The following is a 24,354-nucleotide window of genomic DNA, read 5'->3' on the forward strand; positions in this document are numbered from 1 at the left end:
CCGACGCGAGAGGAAATAAGATTGACTTCTCCCAATTTATAATAACTGCCGAAGCGATCAAAAAGGTCCAGTGCCGCTGTAAGAGACTAATTATATTCCTGCAGATATGAGTGTCGTCCACATACAGGGAAACACTATCCTCCCAGTCGCCCACCTGTAGCACATGCAGGCATCCAGGCACAGCACTACATCTGGGTCAGCGCCGTCCCGAGCCATAGAGATGTGGGTGAATAGTCTGTATGTTGTCAGTGCCTTGACCCGGCATAAAGCCCGTTTGATCATTGTGTACCAATGAAGAGACAACTGAGCTCTGCCTCCCAGCAAGCACTTTAGCAAATATTTTCGCATCAGTGGTCAGCAGGGAGACTGGGTGATAAGAGGAGCAGTTAGTCTGGTCCTTCCTAGGTTTTAAAATCCCCGCCTGAAGCATAGAAGGGGGCAAGTTGTCCGTCCCAAACGCTTTTTAAATGGTCTACTTGAAAGCGTGGAGCCAGTTGCTCAACATATGTTTTATAGAATGCAATTGGAAAGCCATCTGGACCCAGTGTTTTGCCAGATTGGAGAGCGCCAATCACCTGTTGGATCTCCTCTAAAGAAAATGGGACCTCCAATTGTCCCCTCTGGGTCAGGGAGAGAGTTGGCAGTTCGACACTATTCAGATAGGACAAGTCCTGTGGTATGTAGGCAACCCTGGAGGAATACAATTTTGCATAGTAGTCGGCAAAACTGTGCTTAAGACTGGGGCATCAGAGATACTCAAGCTAAGGAGGAGTGGAGCATGATCAGATTTGGAAGGATGGAAATCTCCCTAACCCTAGCTAAGAGTGGAGGTGTAACGTAGCAGAGATCAATTCTAGACATTGTTCTATGTGACGCCGAGTGGCAGGTATAGGCCCTGGTCTCAGGATTTTTCCACCTCCCACACGTCCGTAAACTGCTAAAGCCCAGCACACTTGGCCAACTCCGACTCCCTGCTGGCATCAGGATATAATTTGTCTACACCAGGATCTGGAGTAAAGTTAATATCACCAGCAAGAAGAACATGGGATGTGGGATATGAGGCCAGGAGCGGGGCCAAAGCAGCCTGCGAGCGTGTGGAAGCAGGAGGTGGAAGATAGAGGACAACAATTACCAATTCAAAGCAGTTGATAATCGCATGAATCACATCGTATTTACCCTCAGGATCCAGCCTGAGATGGAGGAGGGTGAAGGGCAATGATTTGTGAATAAGGACACTTAACTCCCCGGGCATAGGAAGAGTATGTTGCATTTTAGTAATGACCAACCCAAGCTTGCTTTAGGCCCAGCACTCTACAGCCCGTCAAGTGGGTCTCTTGCAAAATACTAGTGTGGATTATGTGATTTTGAGAAATTTGAAGACCAAGGAAAGGGGAGTTGAAGCCCCGCACGTTCCAGGAGATACATTTCAGATTGGTGGGGTCATAAAAGGTGTGTAAATGGAGAGCTGTGACCACCCAGGCTGAATCCCGAGAAGACCACACAAAACTGTAAGATATGCATCAGAACAACCAATATATCCGCTTGATACCATACGTAAACTGAGCCACATGAAATGGCAAATGTACCTTGCAACAGTGAAAAAAAAACTAGAAACTCCCAAAAAAACAACCATTTACCCCCACCCCCCACCCAAAACCAGGAGAGTCTTGCGTCCCTGAACAAAATCAGGCAACAGGCCATAGGCGATGTCCATGGAGCAAGTCTGTATAGCTCACATATCGTAGAGATGCCACCTCCCTAATTAATGGGGCAGGTCACTCTGCTATAGCCGAGGGTACTGACTTAAGACAAACCTTGGCAATTGGATTATATGAGAGTCCCAACTCGAGGGACTGAGACAGAGATAAGAGAACAAGTACTCTTCCAGTGGGGCGTCAAGATCAGCGCCATGGTTGTAGGGTTTCCAACCTGGAAGCGGCTTACTCAGGCACGGTGAAGAAATGTGTGGTTTCACTATCTTGAACTCTGAGCCTTGCAGGAAACAGCATACCATAGCTAAGGCCCTTTTTGTATGCAGTTGGGCCTTGACAGCACCAAAGGATTGATGCTGCCATTTGGTATCCACCGAGTAGTTGGGAAATTACATCAACTTGTGATTTTCATAGCGCAGTTCCCCCTGTGCCCTGGCCGCCCTCAGTGCCAGATCTCGGTCACGGTAGTTGAGCAGCTTAAAATAAAGGTGCGGGGCGGTGAGCCCTAGGCTGCTGGCATCCAATGGGCCCTCCCAGACCGCAAAAAAGCTAGTAAGGTGCCTTGAGGCAGCAAGGAGCAAAGAAGGTTCTCTGTGAATCGAGGCGCATCGTTGCCCTCTGCCCCTTCAGGAAGACCCCCTGCTAGCTGTAAGTTAGAAATAAATATATTCATTCACCGTATTCTGTGAATGAGAACACTACAAGTTCCAACAGCCTTTGCAGCTGCCAACTTATAGTTCTCAATGCTACCACGGCGCTGTGGAGCACCATAGTAGTTCATTGAATCTTCCTGTCAGCAAGTATCTGCTTGCCTGTACAGGATATAGTGACAGGTCTGTAGGGGACCTTCGTGGCACCAGCGATCTGCTGATCACTGGTGCAATGCTTTAGAGTCTCCAGAAACAAAAAAAATAATAAATGCACAATTTTTTTTTTTTCCCTGCATTTTATTTAATTTTTTTGTTTTTCAAAGGTTAACTTATCCTTTCTTTTTTTTTTTTTTTTTTTTTTTTTTTTTTTGATTCAGAAAGTACTAAGTCAGAAATAAGCAGGCTACTCATATTTTCTGAAGAAGGCCAGCAATAGCAGCGTCCATGTTTCTTTCAGTGCAGGTTTACGTAAGTGGATGGTTGATAGGAACTTGACAGTTAAAACCTAACTTCAAGTTATAATAAATTTGGTTTGTTTTACCTCAAGGTCGTCTAAAAACACCATTCCTTTTGCTAACATATGCAATGGCTGTCAACGGTGTGTGAACAGAGTGTTGCCTCAGCTGTATACGTTATGTACTGCTGTGCTTCGGCAACGTTACAAGGAATTCCCATCCTGTTCTCAGAATAAAATTGAGTAGAATCGCTGCTCAGCCATTCACAGGAAGCTTTGTGTTCTCTGAATGAGAACAAGGCTTCCTTTTGACTGAGGCGGTGAGCAGGATCGATGACATCACAAATTCTGCCTCAGCCAATCAGAGGAAGCTTTTTATACTTTTACAGTATAAACTATAAAGCTTTCTTTGAATGGACAGGCAGTCCAAGCCAAACTATATTTTCTTTTGGGAGCAGTATGGGAAGCACCTGTCTCGCTGTTGGAACACCGAGCAGGTAGGTGAGGCTACATACAGTTTTTATATAGTGCTCCCAGCCTCTGCATGTGTAAGTTAAGGAAATAGTTTTATATGGATCAGCTTGTCTGCAATGTACATTCTAAAATTCGCTAAAACATGGAGTTAGGCTTTAAAGCAGCCTTTCTCAACCTCCTCAACACGGAGGAACCCTTGAAATAACATTCTGTACTCGGGGAACCCCAATGACTAGATCTACAACAAGATGCATTAGTGTGATGGTCAGTGGGAATAATGCCCCATTACCCCCTTACAGACGACTAAAAAGATCAATTTTGTCACTTATGAGAGGCAGAGATTGCTCAAAGAACCCCTAGCAACCTCTGGAGGAACCCTGTTGGAAAAACCCTTCTTTAAACTGTGTGCTTTTACCATGCAGGGCTATGTTGAAGAAATAGGTTTATTTTAATGGTGGCCCCATCAACTGCACATACAACTTTTTTTTTTTTTTTTTTTCTCTTCCCTTTCAATAGAAACATACACAGTGCTTTTGAGTAAGAGGGAGTGTGTGTGACTCCCTTCTGTATGATTGTGTTGATGACTGATTGAGTAGGCACCAGCGCTGTTACATGGGGAGCTGAGAGAGTCCTTAAGGACCAAGTCTTTTATTTGGTTCCTACTAAGGCCTTCTTTGTTGCTGGTGGCTAAAAAGAGAGGTAGGGGAGACCATAAAAGGGGTAAATTTGTGCAGCCGGTGGCACAGACATTACAGTGAAAGTTGCATGGGCATACAGTGCCTTGAAAAAGCATTCGTACTTCTTTGAACTTTTTCCACATTGTCATGTTAGTCAAAAACATAAATGTATTTTATTGGGGTTTTATGAGATAGACCAACACAAAGTGGCACATAATTAAGTGGAAGAACAATGATTTTTACAAATATCTGAAAAGTGTGGCATACATTTGTAAATACATTTACGTTTTTGGTTGTAACTTGACTAAATGCAGAAATTTTCAAGGAATATGAATACTTTTTTCAAAGCACTGTATCACTTGTGAACTGGTGGGAATGGTTGGGAGTGCCATACTACAAGCGATGATAAATGGCATAAGCTTACCTTTAAAAATTACTACTTTTGATTTAGACCAGAGCACCCCTGAAACAAATATTTAAGTAGTGTCTACAATGTTGGGTCTACTAATGGGTTACTCAGACTTGGATTATTGGATATTCTCCTACGATAAAATTGTAGTAGACTACCAGAAGTGCCGCAGCCAGGGTTGGAGGGTGATATGCAAGTCCATAGTAAGTAAAAATAAGTGCTGAAAATGTATCCCTTCTACTTTAAAAAGTAGACGTGGCTGAGAGAAATCAACAAAAAATAGCAATCAAGCTCCAAATGGCAACCATTTTTCTTGATTTTATGATAAAAACCTTTTTTAATAAGCACAGAGAGAAATGGGCTATTGAAGCCTAAGCTGCAATATGGGGAAACAATAGGCTGCTTTTGCAGCAGTTTTAATTGTGTTCATCTTTTCATACTTATGGACAGAATCTTTGAACACACCTTTTATTCTTGGTAGATCCTGCGGGTAGGGTGGGCTTTTCCTGAGAGACTTCCTTTAATTTTTGGGGACACGTCAAGCTGTTTGAAATGACTTAAAGCCCCATCATTTGTAAGTGAGGATTGTAGGGTTGCTTATAATGACATTGAGGCAATCGGCACCAATATTACTGCAGCCTAGGTATATGCAGGGATCAGGGCAATAAATCACACACAGCTGTACCCACGTTAGAATAATTATTTAAGCATGCTAATTGTGATGGTAGATTAGGTGCCCCCCAATTTAGTTTGGTGTTCTTGTTAACAGGACTTTTTTTGGTTTAGTGCTTTATGGATCCTCCTACATGAGTCTTGGTCAGTAACGCGACACAAATCCATAGCTGCACAAGCTAACCTCTGTAATGCCCTCTGTCATTTAGTGGCCAGAGAGCAGCGACGGTTGCTGTCCTGGTGGCCTTGCCTTGTTGAATGTTGGCTGTGATGATGCCCTATTGGGCTCTTTTCGGTTTTCATCCTAGTATGACTTGATTGCCTAATAAGTGATTTGACTTGACTGCTTAGTAAGTCTCTGACCTTAAGCATGTGGTATAGGATTTCAGACAATATAGTGTTGGGTGGTTGTTTTGGGTAGTAAAATCAGTATCTGGAAGAGAGCTCCAAAGCCTGCACCTTTTTTAAAAAAAAAAAAAAACTATTGGGTACTCGGAGCTCCTATATTTTCCATCCTTGCAGGATCACTTTACTTGGTATTAGCCTCACCTTCAGTAGATTGATTGAAGTCCGAAGTATTTACCTACAGAAGCTGTCTATATTGCAATGACCAACTGCTGCACCCCGTACACACAGGAGTATGGCGTCCTCTATTGTATGCTGTTTTTAATAGACAGTTATACTGCGTACATATCTGAACAGTACGGTAAATATACTTTCATATTAGTATGCACAAATCCTAGATGCGATTACCTATAAAGTACACCTTTCTGTATGAATGATTTATTTCCTTCATGCAGCCAGACATTCTTTGCAAGCTTACTTACAATCCATGTATTTGTTGGGAAGATTATTTGAAGCTCTCCTTGTCTATTTGGCTGATGCGTCCCACAGAGCACAGTTTATACATAGACTGTTATTGTTTGTGCATTCTCATGACAAACTATGCTTTATTTTTTACTGCAGTCACTCTTCAAGCCTTTCACAAAGTTATGAAATGGATTCCATGACAGGTTTCCAGAAGAACGCGTGTCTTTTATTGTACTGTCTACTGATCTCTTGAGTTTTTTAGAAAAATAATTATTTCTAAGAAAAAATGCACTTTTTTTATCCATAAGCTTGATTTTTTTTTTTTTTTTTTTTTGCCTCTGAAAAGTTTGTATGTTCTGAGGGTATTTGATTTCCTTCATGTTTCCTAAAGAGCATATTTTGCTTGCGGATTAGGTGTAGGATTTTTTTCCATCCAGAAAGACTTGTTTTGAATATTCTCATTTAATGTGTACTTGTACCAAACCTGCACAATACAAATAGGTTGATGGGGGGGGGGGGGGGGAATATATAAGCAGTTTACGTCCAATATGACTTGATTTCTGGGTTCAAGGTAATAGCTTGAATTTTAGGCCAGGTTCACACTGTTGCAGGCCCTGTGGCCCGCGTTTTCTCAGGGACACCAGCCCATTGATTTGAATGGCCTGCTGTGCCCACGTTTTCAGCACACAGATGCCTGCACCTTTTTAAAAACACAGCCAAGAGAAATTTCATGGTTTTTTTTTTTTTTTTTTGACCATGTGCTTTCTCTGCAGTTCCCACACCCTCAATTGTGCTGTGGGCTAAGATGTGTGGGAGTGCCGTTCAAAATGAACGGCAGTCCTGCGCATTTTGTTACAGCAGCACAATTTTGGTTGTAGGTATGGGAAAAGATGTGATTCCTGCATCTGCAACCAACCCACACTGTGTGACTTAACACGAAGAGAAAAGGTAATTGTTGAAGCCTTGGTTCACACTGCGCAGGTGGTTTTGCGGATGTGGGAATCGCATTTGTTCCCGCACCCGAGACGCACAGGGCTGTCTGTCTCTGAGTGGCACCCCCACACATCTCAGCTTGTAGCGCACTTGCAAGAACTGCAGAGAAACCACATTGTCTTCTTTTTTTTTTTTTTTTTTTTTTTTTTTTTGGCTGTGTTTTTAAAAAGGTGCATGCACCTTGTTTTGTGCAGGAAACTAGGACACTGTAGGCCATTCAAATAAATGGGCAGGCATGCCCTAGCAAAAGCCGCATAGCCTGCAATAGTGTGAACTGAGACTAAGCCTAAGGAATCGCATCTGTTCCCGCAGCTGAATTGCACTGCTCTTGCAAGACACATGTGCCTTCCTTTCATTCTGAATGGCACCCCCACATCTCAGCCCACAGCAAGGGTCCTGGAACCTCTGAGAAACCGTATGGTCAAAAAGACCACGTGGTTTCCCTGTGGCCACGTTTGCAAAAAGGTGTGGAAACGCGGGCACAACAGCCCATTAAAATGAATGGGCTGCTGTGTCTGAGGCTCAACCCACACCATTGCGGGCCCTATGTTTTCTCAAAGATGTGCTTGGGCCCCATCTCCTGAGCCTCCCAGTTGGTCTGAGTCTGGTCATATCATTAAGCCAGATTCACACTGATCCATTGCAAAAATGCCCTAAAAATGCATGTTTGCCATGCATTTTACGCAGGACATGTGACTCAAACTACATACGGGTGTGTGTTTTTTGTTTGTTTGGTTTGTTTTGTTTTTCGGTGCAAGTTTCTTTTTTCCGCTCTAAAGGATTTCCCGTACATGAACTTCTATTAGGAGAGCTGAGAAGGGTTAGTGCATTCCTTAAGGCTATATTCATGCGTTGTATTTAGGCAGCCCATCTACTTTGAATGCCCTTACCCTTAACGCTGTACAGCACAATGCATTCACATTTGTGTTCACATTAAGGACTAGTGTGCTTCTTTGCATGGATAATTGTACAGGGGTGACCTTTAGAATGAATGGCAATGCATACATGGCTCTGGGATGTCCTGGGAAAGCCAGGCAGTAAGAGGATTTTTCCATTTCTGGCCTGTACATAATAAATTAAAAATTGGGGTGGATCATGGGATTTGATTTCTTTGTCTATGCAAAATGCATTTATTCTTTAAGAATTTATGCATAAAGTGCCAGTTGTTGCTTGTTCTTGGTCAATAGTTTAATGAGATATTGGCCAAGCAGTGTAAAGGACTGCCAGCTGCATTTAAAAACGTGATTATAGTTAAGAGGTCCTTTTTTTTTTTTTTTTTTTTTTTTATTGCTCACAATGGATTATTTTCTGTCCTTGGAATTTATCAGAGCTGTTCTGTTCTTCTTTCCAAGGCTAATGAAAAATAAACAAATCTAATTTGTTCTCTCATGGTGGAAGTTCATCTTCAAGAAAAGGCATGTCGTGAATGAACTGTCACAGTTGCTTATGCTCTTAAACTGAGGCTTTGTTCACATCTAGTGATGTTCCCAAGTCATTTGTTTTTTGCGCATTTTTGGAGTGGTACCAGTCCCTTGAATGGCCTACCCTCTACCTCCAAAATGTGTGTGTGGGTTTTTTTATTTTTGCATGTTTAATCACTATTTTTGGCATACAGCAAAACACATTTTCTTAGCGTGTTTGGGGTGCCATTAAGACGTAATGGCACCCAAACATGCATTGCACATTTTAAGCATTTGTGTGCAGAAAAGGGTTTCCATTCGTGTTTCTGATACTCAGGTGTGAATGAGGCATAACAGTCAAGCCACCAAATGGCTGATATAACTGATCATGTGCATTCCCCAGCTGCAGAATCAGAGAGGCTGAGATGGCGGCTTCCTTGGCTGTAAAGTATGGCAGTTTATTTCCACTTTGAAGTGCTCTAGGGCTGAACATTTACATTGATGTTTAGGGAGTCTCTAGTCCAAATCTGTGCATGTCCTTGTAATTCACTGCCTACTTTTTCAAGGCATATGTAGTAGGGTGAATAATGCATAGAATGAGTCTGCACAATGGAGGTGAGCTGCTGACACCTACCACACCCTAATTAAGAGAGTAAATATATAGCACTGCTCCTACTCATAAGTGTTTTGTATAACTGTCAAACTAGGGAATTCCTCCACCACTAATGTTCTTAAGTGCTAACGCTTGCTCCTGTTGTGCAAAATTCCTGTCTCTATAGGAGAAATTGGTGTGTACTACAAAACACCACCCTTAGTGTGAGCGAGGGGAGTTGTGTAGAGAAAATAGTAGTTCAAACAATGGTAAGTGAAAAGTGCTTGGGTTATAAAGCCCTTTTCTCGGAAAAATAAATATTGCACTAGTGCTACAATGCACCTCCCCTTCAATAGTATATATAACCGTACAATATTGAGCTCCTGATGTCACAATAATGAACTGATTGGGCAGAGCTAACTACATCCCTACCGGTTCCAGTTTCTCGGCTGTGGAATGCACTGGCATTCCGGTTTCCATTTTAAAGTGCCTTATTAGCTTATGTTTGTAAGTGTTTTTTTTTCGACCTATTTTTTTAAATGGGTTCTTTTCACTGTGGAAGCTTCCCTTTCTTTGACATATCCTGTCATGGCCTATATGATGAAGTACAGTTGTATCCAGGATTGACGGAACATGGCTACGCAGTTTCCCTTATACAGTCCTATATACAGAGTGGAGTGCATGCTGGAAACGGGTCAAACATTGCGGTGATTAAGGGGCAGCATGTGTGGAGGCACCAGTTACTTTTATCATTTTATATGCTTCACTTGAGCACAAGAGTTTTTAAATATTATGAACACCCCCACGCAGCATCTCCCTTTTTTTTTTTTTTTTTTTTTAATGCAAGTCTTTTTACTTTTTAATGCAAAAAAGCACACTACAGTATATTGGCCAATTATTTGGTACAATATAAAAGATGGTATGCCGAGTAAATAGATACCAAACTGCACATGCCTGTGCAGTAGCCTCAAACTGCACACATTTTTAACCACTAGGGGACCGCCCGCAGTACATATACTGCAGCAAAGTGGCCCCTGTAGGCAGGATCACGTATATAAACGTGATCCTTGTTTACATGCTAGGGGGCACGTGCAAGGCGCGCAACTGCCCTGCCCACGGCACCGAGCGTGTCCGCGGGTGTCAATCACTGGGACCCGGCCGGTGATTACCCGCCGAGTGCCGGCAAACGGTGGCACAGAGCACAGCTGCATTGTTTTCAATGCAGCCTGCTCCCTGTCAGTTCCCAGCTAACTGTTCCGGAGAGCAGAGCTTAGCTTTCCGGGACAGCGTGCAACAGTGAAGTACACACCCCCTGCCCACTAGTAAAACACTCCCCTCACACAGTTAACCCATTGCCTAAAAGAGTTAACCCCTTCCCCCCCAGTGCCATTATTGGTGTCGGTGGTTTTTGTGTTTTTTTTTTTTTTTTTGCACTGATCACTGTATTGGTGTGACAGGGGATGTCGGTGACCCCTAGTCCCCCCCCAGTGTCAGAATGTCCGCCTCAGTACCGCCATAAGTCGCGGATCGCCGCCATAAGTCGCTGATCGCTGCTATTAGTATACAGAAAAAAAAATCCAGTATCTATACCGCCATTGTAAACGCTATGACTTTCACGTAAACCAATTAATTTACACGTATTGGATTTTTTCTTTTAGCAAAGACATGTCGCAGAATACATTTTGGCTGAAATTTCACAAAATTTGGTTTTAAAATTTTTTTTTTTTTTACTGGACATGTTTTATTGCAAAAAGTTCAAAATATTTTATTCCTCAATTGTCGGGTTTTTTTTTTTTTTTAATAGCGCAAAAAATAAACACATAGGCGATCAAATACCACTGAAAGAAAGCTCAATTCATAGGAAAAAAGGATGTAATTGTCAGTTAAACTGACGCAGCGCCATAACACAAACTGCCTATGTAACTGCTTCCTGACCTGCCCTATAGCAGAAATACTGCTACAGGGCGGCACAGGTGTGCAAAATCGTATACAGCTGCAGGCATTATCCTGGTATCTTTTTTTTTTTTTTTTTTTTTTTTTTTTTTTCAGCCGGCAATCGGCTTTCATGTAAAAGAAATCCTAGTGGCTAATTAGCTGCAGGATTGCTTTTACAAGTAGCAGGAGACTATGCCCCCCCTTCCCCACAGCCTTCTCAGGCAGTCCTGTGCCATCGGGGCAACCTGAGAATGCAGCCGGTGTTTCTGCCAGCTAACCATAGAGCTGATTGGAGAGAAGAATGGTGCCAATCATCTCTATAGTCTAAAATCGGAAGCTACAAACATTTCATCACTTCAGTTTCGCAGGATATAAACAGCGCCATTTGTAAATTGGGAAAGCATCTGATCACACTGATCTTGGTTTGATTAGATAATGTAAGGGCAGAGGAGATATCTAGAGTCTGATAGACCCCAGATTTCTCAAAAAAGAATATGACAATGCCTATTGAAGTTATAGGGGATATTTGCATTCCCTGTGATGGCATTAAAAGTGATAAAAAAAAAAATTGACAGTGTTAAAATTTAAAAAATCAAAATAAGTAAAAAAAATAAATAAATAAAAAAAAAGTACCCTCGCTGCACGTGCGCATCTGCATTCGAGAGTGTTGACCCTGTGCCAGTATGGAAACAGCGGTTGCACCATGCCTGTGAGGTAGTGACACGAACATCAGATCAAGGACAGTAATTCTAACACTAGACCTCCTCTGTAAATCTAAAATGGTAGCTTGTAAAGGCTTTTAAAATGTTGCCTATGGATATTAAAAACGTATGCAGTTTGTCGCCATTGCACGGAGCATGAGCAGTTTTAAAGCATGTCATGTTTGGTATCTATTTACTCGGCATACCATCATCTTTTATATTTTACCAAATTGGCCAATATTTTGTGTTTTTGTGCAATAAAAGTAAAGTTTTTTTTTTTTTTTTTTTTTTTTTTTAAATCGCTGCGCGAGTACTATGTGACCTAAAAAATTGCAGCACCCACCATTTTATTTACTAGGGTGTTTGCTTTAAAAAAATATATATAATGTTTGGGATTTAAATTTCCTAGCAAAAAATAGATTTTTTTTTTTTTTTTTTTTTCATGTGAACAAAGTGTCAGAAAAGGCTTGATCTTCAGGTGGTTAGAAGAGTGAGTGATGTGTGGCATAAACGTCTAATGCTGGGCATAAAATGCCCCCACCCCCAAAATGACCCCTTTTGGAAAGTATATACCCTAAACTATTTGCTGAGAGGCATGTTGAATCAATAGAAGAATTTGTCATTTTCCAAAAACTTGTGGTAAAATAAACACTTTTTTTTTTTTTTTTTTTTTTTACACAAAATTGTCAGTTAAATGATTTATTGCTCACACATGCCACGGGTATATGTGGAAATACTCCCCAAAATACATTCTGCTATTTCTCCCAAGTATGGAGGTACCACATGTGAGAGACGTTTTGGCAGTCTAGCCAAGTACAGGACCCCAAAATCCAATAAGCACCATCAGGCTTTTAAATTGCTTTATTTCCTCATTCCACTTCCTGACTACCTATCACAGTTTCGGTGGCCCTGAAATGCCAGGATAGCACCTAACCCCCCCAAATAAATTCCTTGGGGTGTCTACTTTCCAAAAAGGGGTTGATAAGAAGCATGGTAAGTATTTTGCAGATCTCATTTTTGTTTTTGAAAATTGAAGAAAAAAAACAAACATATTTTTTCTTTTGAATTTCAAAACCTTGTGAGAAAAAATTAGATCTGCAAAATACTCACCATGCCTCCTTTTTAAATTCCTTGGGGTGCCTCCTTTCCAAAAAAAGGTAATTTAGTGGGAGGGGGGTGTTGTTGCTATCCTGGCATTTCAGGGCCTTCGAAACTGTGATAGGTAGTGAGGAAGTGAAATGAGCAAGTGACGCACCTTCAGGCTTTCAAAGTGGTCATTGGATTTCAGGCTCCTGTGTGTTGCTAGGCTCCCAAAAAGTCTCACATGTGATACCCCCATACTTGGTAGAAGTAGCAGAATGTATTTTGGGGTGTAATTCCACATATACCCATGGCTTGTGCGAGAAATATATTTAAATTACTTTGTCTAAAAAAATTAATTTAAAAAAAGTGTCATTTTTCCAATAACTTGTGAGGGGAAAAAAAAAAATCTTCCATGGACTCAATATGCCTCTCAGCAGATAGCTTAGGGTGTCTACTTTCCGAAAAGGGGTCATTTGGGGGTGTTTGTACTATCCTGGTATTTTAGCACCTCAAGATACATGATGGGCAGTAAAGTAAAAGCTGTGTAAATTCCATTATCTATACCATAGTTTGTAGACGCTATAACTTTCACACAAAGCAATAAACATACACTTACTGGGATTTTTTTTAACCAAAAACATGGAGTAGAATACATTTTTGTCTATATTTATGACATTTTATTTTTTTTATATATATATTTTTATCACAAATGAGAAAATATAGTTTTTAAAAAAATGTTTTTCTCAAAACATTTTTTTGTTTGTAACGCCAAAAATTAAAAAGTGCATCGGTGGTCAAATGGCACCAAAAGAAAGCTCTATTTGTGTGAAAAAAAGGACATACATTTCATTTATGTACCGTTTTGCATGACCGTGCAATTGTCAGTTAAACTAGTGCAGCGCTGTATAGCAAAAAAAGGTGTAAATTGCAGTATCTATACCATAGTTTGTAGACGCTATAACTTTCACACAAAGCAATCAATATATGCTTATTGGGATTTTTTTTTTTTGTTATCAAAAAACATGTAGCAGAATACATTTTGGCCTAAATTTTATAACTAACTTTGAGTTTACTATATATTTTTTTTATAGCCGAAAGTAAAAAATAACGTATTTCTTCAAACTTTTTGGTTTAATTTTTTTTGTTTATAGCGCAAAAAATAAAGAGCGCATAGGTGAAATAGCACCAAAAGAAAGCTCTATTTGTGTGAAAAAAAGACATAAATTTAGTTTGGGTACAGTATTGCATGACCGCGCAATTATCAGTTGAACTAGTGCAGTGGCGAATAGCAAAAAGAAGCGGGTAAGGAAAGGGGATAAATCCTCTAGAGGACAAGTGGTTAATATCCATAGGCAACGCTTTAAAAGCCTTTACAAGCTACCCTTTTAGATTTACAGAAGTGGTCTAGTGCTAGAATTACTGCCCTTGATCTGACATTCGCGGCGATACCTCACATGCATGGTGCAACCTCTGGAGTTTTTTTTTGATCACTATTAACCTCACTGGAGGTATTCCCGAGTGTAGCTCAGGGTAAAGTTTAGCACCACAAGCGGTAACCCCGAGCTACACTAGGGAATACCATGCAGCGTTGCTCCAGGATCTCTTCACTTACCTTGTCCTGCGCTCCCTCAATGTCCCTCCTGCAGTGTTCCCAGTAATGTCCGGCCGATGCCGGCATCTGTCTTCCGGTTTCCGTTCCCTGCGACGTCAGGACGTACAGGGGGACGGAACTGGTGGGAAATTTAAAAATGTCAAAAAGTGACATTCACTAAATACACCAAAATCACATCGTATAACATTACTGTATCAAACCATTTCACATACATTTTGCTTTGTCCTGTGCCCTGCCTGCATTTTTACTGTTCTTTCTGCCTTGAAACTGAGAAATGTCCATGGCGTCCAAAAAGCATCCCTTTAGGTCAAAAGTGGTTTTAGACCAGCTAGAGAACAGTGATAGTAAATTGGAACCACTTGCAGAATTGAGTGATAATGATTTGTGGGGAAATTCGTCATCGGACACTGAACGATTTTGCGACTTTGCTCAGTGATGTACGAATTTGGCGCTATATTTCAAATTTCAGTGGTTTGATTACATTATTGAATTACACTTATTATATTTTTTATGATTGTTTATTAAATTATAATTTATGATTTTGTGTTTCAAATTTTATCATACCCGGGATGTTTACTAGACTCTTGTTCGGACAGATTTCAGGGAGTTATTCCTAAAAATTACAGGCCTACAATAAAAAACGACATATTTCCATGCAAAAAAAATTTACCGCTTTGAGCACAGAAATATGGACATAATTAGACCGCTAGAGAGGTTATTGCTGAATGGCATTCCTGCAAAAAAAAAAACAATGTTTAACAATAGAACAGTAACTCGCTGCCGGGAAAAAAAAACTGTTTTGGGGTTTTTAATTTTTAATTTTTTTTTTTAAACTTAATCTGTAGGGTCTCTCAAAATGCCATAGCCAGTTTCCTGACTACCTAACCTCTTTTGAGACCCTGTGCAAATATGTGCCCTGAACTGTGCCGTGCTGTACCCTATACTAATACTCTACTACTGTGTGGTAGCGACAGAAGCAGACCTTGAGACAGAGACAAGGTTGGCCAGGACAGGAGGGACAAAAAAGCATCTGCTACAGATGCATCTTTTTTGGGATGTCCTTTGGGTTGGGGTACCAGGAAGGCATCGGGAAAATGCCTCTCATGCAGCCGACTAACTACATCTGGGTTGGGGGTTTGGGCCATAGGCCTTCTGGATACAAAAGGGCCGTGATCTCTTCCTGGAATTTTAGGAAGGCCCACTTCATCCAGTTGCTTTGTAATGCACAAAAGCATTATATAGAACCAATTGAAATAAACACACACTTTTTTTGTACCAGTGTCAGGCTTTTCTGGTCGTTTAAGTCCACCCCTCCCATGTTGAGGTTGTAGTCGTGGACACAGAGGGGCTTCTCAACACCAGCTGCCGTGGCAATTTGGATGGTCGTGTCTGCGTGAATGGAAGACAGGATGAAAACATCTGGTTTTGTCCTTCCACTTCACTGGGAGCAATTGATCATTTCTCAAGCAGACTTTTTTCCCCCTTTCTAAGATGGGTATTTACAAGCCGTTAGGGGAAGCCCCAGCGGTTAGGTCGCACAGTGCCACATGCACCAATTCCAAGATTGTACAAATGTCTAAATAGTGGCACGCTTGAATAAAAATTGTCCACGTATAAGTGGTAACCCATATAGAAAAAGGATGACATAAAGTCCCAAACTAAATCTTGCCACTGCTCCCCATGTAGTCTGGGCATCCGGGGGATCATAAATTCGAAACTTGTATGTATAGCCTGTTGCCCTCTCACAGGTCTTATACATTTTGACCCCATGTCTGGCACGCTTGCTGGGGAGAAATTGTTTGTTTGAATGCAAGGCAGCCAGAAAAATCGAGGGACTCATCAACCCAGATTTTTTGCTGCAAATTTTTGGTTAAGGTGATTTACGAGGGGCCGAATTTTGTGGAGCTGGTAAAATTCAGGGTCACCCCAAGGATGACCGTGCATTGTTGTTGAAATGCATTATATTCTCATATCGATGCCTGGCCATGGCAGCAGAAAGCACGGGCATATGATGAATTGGGTCTGTGGATCAATATAACCGCAATTCATTATTATAAAAAAAGTAATGCCCAATTTGGAAACCGTAATGGTTTCCATGCGAATGGTCTGGTAAGGTTTTGAATTTGGGTTGGCGGCGATAAACTGTTGTGCATATAAATTGCTTTGATCCACAATCCATGTATAGAGATCTTCTGTGAAAAGCAGCCCCAAAAAATCAAGGGCGTATTTAAATTTACTGGTTTCACCTGAATTCCGGGTTGGACAGTGAATGGGGGAAGTACAGGTGCTGCAGAATTTGTGGGCTGCCAATCTGGTTTTGCAAGCACATCCAGAAGGACACTAGGGGCTCTCTACGGGCCTGTGTTCAGATTCTTGGTGGCTGTGGGACACTACTTTTCCCAGCCCCTGCACCAGCTTGTACTGCACTTAAGAGACTCACCACATTACCAGGTGATACTGCAGTGCTGGTATGTGAAAGACCAGGATGTGCTAGGCCACTGGTGCTCGCCAGTTCACTAAAAGGTAAAAAATCTGTACACTGTACTAATGATACTGGTGACAGGACCGTGAAGGGGTTGACTGGGGGTGGGCGATCAAGGGGTTAAATGTGTTCGAACTGTAAGTGTAGTGCTTTTACTCACTGTGTCCTTTCTTCTCTCTCTGGGGTGGAATGTTCCCAGAGAGAAGATTGCATCATTTCCTGTACCTGTGTAAGTGTAAACACATACAGGAATATCTTTGATAGGACAGGGATCGATCATCCGATTTAGACCGAACTTCACTGGCCTAAATCAGATTGATCCCTTGGGGACCAAATCATGGCACCCGCGGGTCGGCTGGGGCACATGCCCCTCTGGCCCGTGATCACATTGGGAATGTGAATCGTGTGTGTGTGTGTGTGTGTGTGTGTGTGTGTGTATATGTGTATGTGTATGTGTGTGTATATGTGTATGTGTGTGTATATGTGTGTGTGTATGTGTGTGTGTGTGTGTGTATGTGTGTGTGTATGTGTGTGTATATATATATATATATATATATATATATATATATATATATATATATATATATATATATATATATATATATATATATATATATATATATATATATATATATATATATATATATATATATATACATACACGTGTGTATGTATGTGTGTATATGTGTATGTATGTATGTGTGTATACATACACAGGATTTTGTGCTGCCCTGTAGCAGTATTACTGCTATAGGGTGCATGGGAAGCAGTTAAGCAATATACAGTGTAAGATTCCTGGGTTGAAAAACCTCAGATTTGGAATGTTTGGTATATTCTAATTTTATTTTGAGTAGAATAAGGAATACCACATTCCATTGCTCTAAAGAATGCGGCCACAGTCATAACTATGTATAAGTATACCCTGTTCCAAATTATTATACAAATGATATTTTTCTCATTTGCCTAAATTGATGTAAATAACAGTCAGCATAATTCTCATGTCATCAACTATTAAGAGTACAATTCACATTTTATTGAACAAACCTCCTAATGATAACACTAATTTTTTTAAACCTAAAAAACTTACAATGCACTGTTCCAAATTATTAAGCACAGTAAGTTTCAAAACACTTTATAGCAGGGGTCCTCAAGCTACGGCCCACGGGCCACATGCGGCCCGCCGAAGCCATTTATCCGGCCCACCGGCAGGGGCAGGACAGGAAGGGACACTAAGTACAGGGGCGAGCAGGGGGCTGCTGTACCTTACCTGGCTCCGGTCCCAGTCCCACGACGATCCGCTCCCTCACTCCTGCTCCGCCTCCTCGCTGGTGATTGGGCGCCAGAACTGTAGCTCAGGAAAGGCACACAGGCGGCCAATCACCTGCAAGGAGGCGGAGCCGAGCAGCCCCGCAAACATCAAGTGAGAGAGAGGCCCGAGTGAAGGACAGCTGACAGGCAAGTGTGCCAAGCTGATGGTGCTGCTGCAACCAGGTATGCTGGCTGCAGTAGCACCTAGGCTGGAGCAGGGGTCAGCAAGTTACGTGTCATTGGTGTCCGTGGGAGGAATAGTGCCCCATCGTTGGTGTCACTGATACTAATGATGGGGCATTATTCCTCCCACTGACACCAATGATGGGGCACTATTCCTCCACTGACACCAACGATGGGGCACTATTCCACCCCCAACTGACACCAATGATCGGGCACTATTCCTCCCCCCCCCCCCCCCCCCCCCCCACTGACACCAATGATGGGGCACTATTCCTCCCCCCCCACTGACACCAATGATGGGGCACTATTCCTCCCCCCCCCCCCCCCCACTGACACCAATGATGGGGCACTATTCTCCCCCCCCCCCCCCCCCCCCTGACACCAATGATGGGGCACTATTCTCCCCCCCCCCCCCAACTGACACCAATGATGGGGCACTATTCCTCCCCTCCACTGACACCAATGATGGGGCACTATTCCTCCCCCCCCACTGACACCAATGATGGGGCACGATTTCGCTCCATAAGACACACTTTGGGGGAGATGTCCGTGCGTCTTATTGAGCGGCCGGCACAGTACTCCCGCCGCCATTGTATGTCCACAGTCTCTGGTCATCTCCTGTACTGTGTCCGCATTTGTTCATAGTGTTGTTTTTTTTTTTTTTTTAACTATGGTCCGGCCCTCCAACGGTCTGAGGGACAGTGAACTGGCCCCCTGTTTAAAAAGTTTGAAGACCCCTGCTTTATAGGTTGTAAAGAACTGAAAATTGTCATTTGTTGTGTTTGCAGCATATTTACTGAAATCAAAAGCTATTTCAATCAAACTTTTAACAACATTTTAACTTTTTAAACATTTTAACAGGTCACGTTACATTGTAACATAGGACCCCTTATTTGATAGCAGCTTCACAAGTCTTGCATCCATTGAACTTGTTGAGTTTTTTTACATTTTCTGCTTGAATTTGTTTGCAAGATGTCAGAATAGCCTCCCAGAGCTGCTGTTTGGATGTAAACTGCCTCCCACCCTCATAGATCTTTTGCTTGAGGATGCTCCAAAGGTTCTCAATAGGATTGAGGTCAGGGGAGGATGGAGTCCACACCATGACCTTCTCTCCTTTTTATCCCCATAACAGCCATTGATGCAGAGGTATTCTTTGCAGCATGAGATGGTGCATTGTCATGCATGAAGATGATTTTATTACGGAAAGCATAATTCTTCCTTCTGTACCAGGGAAGAAAGTGGTCAGTCATAAACTCCACATACTTTGCAGAGGTCATCTTTACACCTTTGGGGACCCTAAAGGGGCCAACCAGCTCTGTTCCCATGATTTCGGCCCAAAACATGACTCCACCACCGCCTTGATGATGTCGCAGCCTTGTTGGAACAGGGTGGCTGTCCACCAACCATCCACTACTCTATCCATCTGAACCATCCAGGGTTGCACGACACTCATCAGTGAACAGGACTGTTTAAAAATTAGTCATGTATTTTTCTGCCCAATGCAGCCGTTTCTGCTTGTGAGCATTGGTTGGTGGTGGCCGAATAGAAGGTTTATGCACAGTTGCAAGACTCTGGAGGACTCTACACCTTGATATCCGTGGGACTCCAGAGGCACCAGCAGCTTCAAATATCTGTTTGCTGCTATGTAATGGTATTTTAGCAGCTGCTCTCTTGATCCGATGCATGGATCTGGCAGAAATCTTCCTCAATGTGCCTTTATCTGCACGAACCCGTCTGTGCTCTGAATCAGCCACAAATCTCTTAATAGTGCGATGATCACGCTTACGTTTTCGTGAAATATCTAATGTTTTCATACCTCGTCCAAGGCATTGAACTATTTCACCCTTTTCGGCAGCAGAGAGATCCTTTTTCTTCCCCATATTGCTTGAAAATGGTGTTCTGCTTAATAATGTGGAACGCCCTCCTAGTAGTTTTTCCATAAATTCGGCTCACCGGCCAATCTAATTATCACAGGTGTCCGAGATTGTTTTCAGTGATCAAAAGAGCCCTGACGCACAATGCCATCCATGAGTTAAACTGAAAAACAAAATATTTCATCTTTGTGACACTTAAATAGAATTTTCTTAATTTGGAACAGGGTGTAATTACCAGGCAGTGTGAATTACTGATGTGCCTATAGTAATCTAAAATTACCGATGACTTGCAGCTTCAGTTGCTGATGTGGCAATGACTGGGCTACAGAGACACAGTAAACAAAGCACATTGACTTACTGCTGTAAACTGGCCATACTCTTTATGACCATGTAAGCAGATTTAATCCATTTTCTCATTAAATGTAAAGGCGTATATAGCAAATCAGTTGTACCTCCACATGGAAGAGCTCAGTTATTACATCAGAAGTGTTTTTGGTAATTTGTTTTATTTTATAATGGGTATAAACCATAGTATGGAGAATGCTAAGGCATTCTATAGAATAAACAATTTTGTATCAGTATTAAGGTATAAGAAAAGAGTGCATTGGATACAGTAGCTGTATACATCCCACAGTAGGAAATGAAAAGGAAAATTGAACAGAGGAGGGAACAGATCAAGAAGGGTGGAAGGTTTCAAGAAGGGGGTAGGGATGTTTGGGCAAGGGTTATGGGGGGGGGGGCGCAGGGCGGAAACAAGGAAAGGCAGGAGCTGCAGGGCGCCCCTCAGGTGGTCCATATGGTGTTTGTTTTTTAGCTTTTGGATTAGGAGTTGCCATATTTGAGAGCCTTTCCTTCCAAATTAATGTAAAATCATTCCAATAGAACCATTTTCAGTATGCATTGTGTTTTTTGTTTTGGGAGGAGAGGATGAGATCTTCCATTCGTCTACTATCCTGTACTCTGTGTAACCATAGTGAGATTGAGGAGGGAAAGGGGCCCTTCATTTATTTCAGGGGGATGTAGGTTTTAGCAAGATTTCAAAGGTCTTCATAACTGTTTTGGGGGTTCTAATGACTGTTTTATATATGGTTATACTTTTTTGCAGTGTATGAACCTTCACTTTTTTATATTCTGATTGAATGTTCAACAAAGTGTGTGTACGTACTTTGAAAACACATCAGACCTCAATGGGGAAAAATATCATGCTGGATATCTATACTGATATAGACAGGGTAATGAAAATAAAAGTGAAATTTATGCAGCAGGCTAGTCTATTTTGCTGAAATTTCATTGCAGCAACTCAAAATGGTACTCAGTAGTTTTGTATGGCCCCCACGTGCTTGTATGCGTGCCTGACGACAACATTGGGGCATGTTCCTAATGAGACAATGGATGGTGTCCTGGGGTATTTTCTCCCAGATCTGGACCAGGGCATTACTGAGGTGCAACCTGGCAGCGTCAGATGGACCAAAACATGATATCCCAGAAGAGTTCTATTGGATTTAGGTCAGGTGAGCGTGGGGGCCATTCAATGGTATCAATTCCTTCATCCTCCAGGAACTGCCTGTATACTCTCATGACTTAAGGCTGAGCATTATAGTGCACCAGGAGGAGCCCAGGACCCACTGCACCAGTGTAGGGTCTGACAATGGGTCTAATGATTTCATCCCGATAACTAATGACAGTCAGGGTGCCATTGTCTAGCCTGTAGGTCTGTGTGTCCCTCTATGGATATGCCTCCACAGACAATCGCTGACTCGCCAACAAAACAGTCATGCTGAATATTGCAAGCAGCATAACGTTCTCCACGGCTTCTCCAGACCCTTTCACGTCTGTCATGGTGAAGCTGTTCTCATCTGTGAAAAGCTCAGGGCACCGTCAGTGCCAGACCTGCCAATTCTGGTGTTTTAATGGCAAATGCCAATTAAGCTGTATGGTGCTGGGCAGTGAGCACAGGGCCCACTAGAGGACGTCGGGCCCTCAGGCCACCCTCATGACGTCTGTTTCTGATTGTTTGGTCAGAGACCTTCACACCAGTGACCTGCTGGAGGTCATTTTGTAGGGCTCTGCGCAAGGAGGAACAGGACGAGTACTGCCAAATGAGCAGATACCGGTCCTGCTGATGGGTTAAAGACCTTCTAGTGTCCTGTCCAGCTCTCCTAGAATAACTGCCTGTCTCTTGGAATCTGCTCCATGCTCTGACTGTGCTGGGAGACACAGCAAACCTTCTGGCAATGGCACGTATTGATGTGCCATCCTGGAGGAGTTGGACTGCCTGTGCAACCTCTGTAGGGTCCAGGTATCGCCTCATGCTACCAGTAGTGACACTGACCCTAGCCAAATGCACAACTATTGAAAAACCGTAAGAAAAGATGACTAGGGAAAAAATTGTCAGTGGCCTCCACCTGTAAAACCATTCCTGTTTTGGGGGTTGTCTCATTGTTGACCATCTAGTGCACCTGTTCATTTCATTTACAGCAAAGAAACTGAAACTGGTTAACAACACCCTCTGTTACTGAACTGACCAGATCAATATCCCAGGAGTTTAATTGACTTGATGCTTTACTCTGATTAAAAAGTGTTCCTTTAAATTTTTTGGAGCCGTGTATATTATTTATTTATATTTTATTATGCAAGCAAATTTCATTCTAAGCACTAAATCAATCAAATTTTTTTTTTTTCTCTTTTTTATCCTTTAGGTTGCAGGGGACCTTCCAAAGACACGTGAGTAAATTCAGCATAATTGGAGCATTTTCCCACATAATCTGTATCTAAAATGTTTGAATTGTAGCTCTGGGTTTCTTAACCACTTTCCCTCCAAAGGATTTCCCCCCCCCCCCGACCAGGCCATTTTTTGCGCTGCGTTACTGAGTGGTCATGCAACGCTGTACGTAAATTAAATTTGTCATTTTTTTTTTCTCCCACAAATAGAGCTTTTCTTTCGGTGGTATTTGATCACCTGTTCTTCTTCTTCCTCTTCTTCTTCTTCTTCCTCCTCTTCTTCTTCCTCTTCTAATTCTTCCTCTTCTAATTCTTCCTCTTCTAATTCTTCCTCTTCTAATTCTTCCTCTTCTAATTCTTCCTCTTCTAATTCTTCCTCTTCTTCCTTCTTCCTTCTTCCTCTTCTTCCTTCTTCCTCTTCTTCCTTCTTCCTCTTCTTCCTTCTTCTTCTTCCTTCTTCTTCCTCCTTCTTCTTCCTCCTTCTTCTTCCTTCTTCCTCTTCTTCCTCCTTCTTCTTCCTCCTTCTTCCTCCCTCTTCTTCTTCCTCCCTCTTCTTCTTCCTCCCTCTTCTTCTTCCTCCCTCTTCTTCTTCCTCCCTCTTCTTCCTTCTTCTTCCTCCCTCTTCTTCCCCTTCCTCCTTCTTCTTCCTCCTTCTTCTTCCTCCCTCTTCTTCCTCCTTCTTCTTCCTCCTTCCTCCTTCCTCTTCCTCCTTCTTCCTCCCTCTTCTTCCCCTTCCTCCTTCCTCTTCCTCTTCCTCTTCCTCTTCCTCTTCCCCTTCCTCCTTCCTCCTCCTCTTCCTCTTCCTCTTCCTCTTCCTCTTCCTCTTCCTCCTTCCTCCTTCCTCCTTCCTCCTTCCTCCTTCCTCTTCCTCTTCCTCCTTCCTCTTCCTCCTTCCTCTTCCTCCTTCCTCTTCCTCCTTCCTCCTTCCTCCTTCCTCCTTCCTCTTCCTCCTTCCTTCCTCTTCCTTCCTCCCTCTTCCTCCTTCTATTTTGGGGAAAAAACAATATATTTTTATTTTTGCTATAAAATATATCCAATAAAAAAAGAAATCAAATTTCTTCATAAATTTAGGTCAAAATGGAGAGCGAGGGGGGGAGAGATTTTATACTAGTAATGGCGGCGGGCATTCTGACACTGGGTGGGAACTGACTGACATCCCATTGACACTAATATAGTGATCACTGCTAATAAAAAGCACTGACACTGTACTAATGACACACTGCTATTTTACAGTATATGCGTGTGTGTTTTACTAGGGAGACTTGCTGCTTTGTGTTTCTCTGCTGTGCAGAGAAATACAATGCAGCATGTCTTTACTGGCAGGAGAGAGACCTGTTTACACACAGGTGTCACCCCTGTCAGCTTTCCCCGACTATTGCCGGTGGGGAATCTCTGGCTGAGACCTATTTGACATCCCTAGCCGCCATTGGCGGCACGGATAGGGCGGCCCGCTCTCCCTCCCCGGAAATTCAAACAGTGTGCGTGTGCGCGCATCTATATACGTAATTTTGCTCTGCCCTGTAGCAGTACTTGTACTTTACGGCAGCGAGCAAGCTATTAATAACTGAAATAGTATAAATAGTTGCTATTGAATGGTTGCAATATACAGTAT

General features: G+C 42.3%; 1 protein-coding gene across 1 annotated transcript in view; it reads left to right on the plus strand.

The window, feature by feature from the left end:
• Nucleotides 1-24,354, plus strand: part of CUNH12orf75 (chromosome unknown C12orf75 homolog) — a 73,750-nt gene that overhangs the window by 40,869 nt on the left and 8,527 nt on the right. The window contains exon 2 of the mRNA XM_089651850.1: nucleotides 22,721-22,745. Within this exon, the coding sequence (XP_089507976.1) occupies nucleotides 22,721-22,745 (25 nt within the window). The remainder of the gene's footprint in view (nucleotides 1-22,720; nucleotides 22,746-24,354) is intronic.

This window comes from Staurois parvus, unplaced genomic scaffold (assembly GCF_062004578.1).
Source record: "Staurois parvus isolate SC_StPar_1 unplaced genomic scaffold, SC_StPar_1.0 ptg000025l, whole genome shotgun sequence".
In the NCBI taxonomy this organism is placed as follows: Eukaryota; Metazoa; Chordata; class Amphibia; order Anura; family Ranidae; genus Staurois; species Staurois parvus.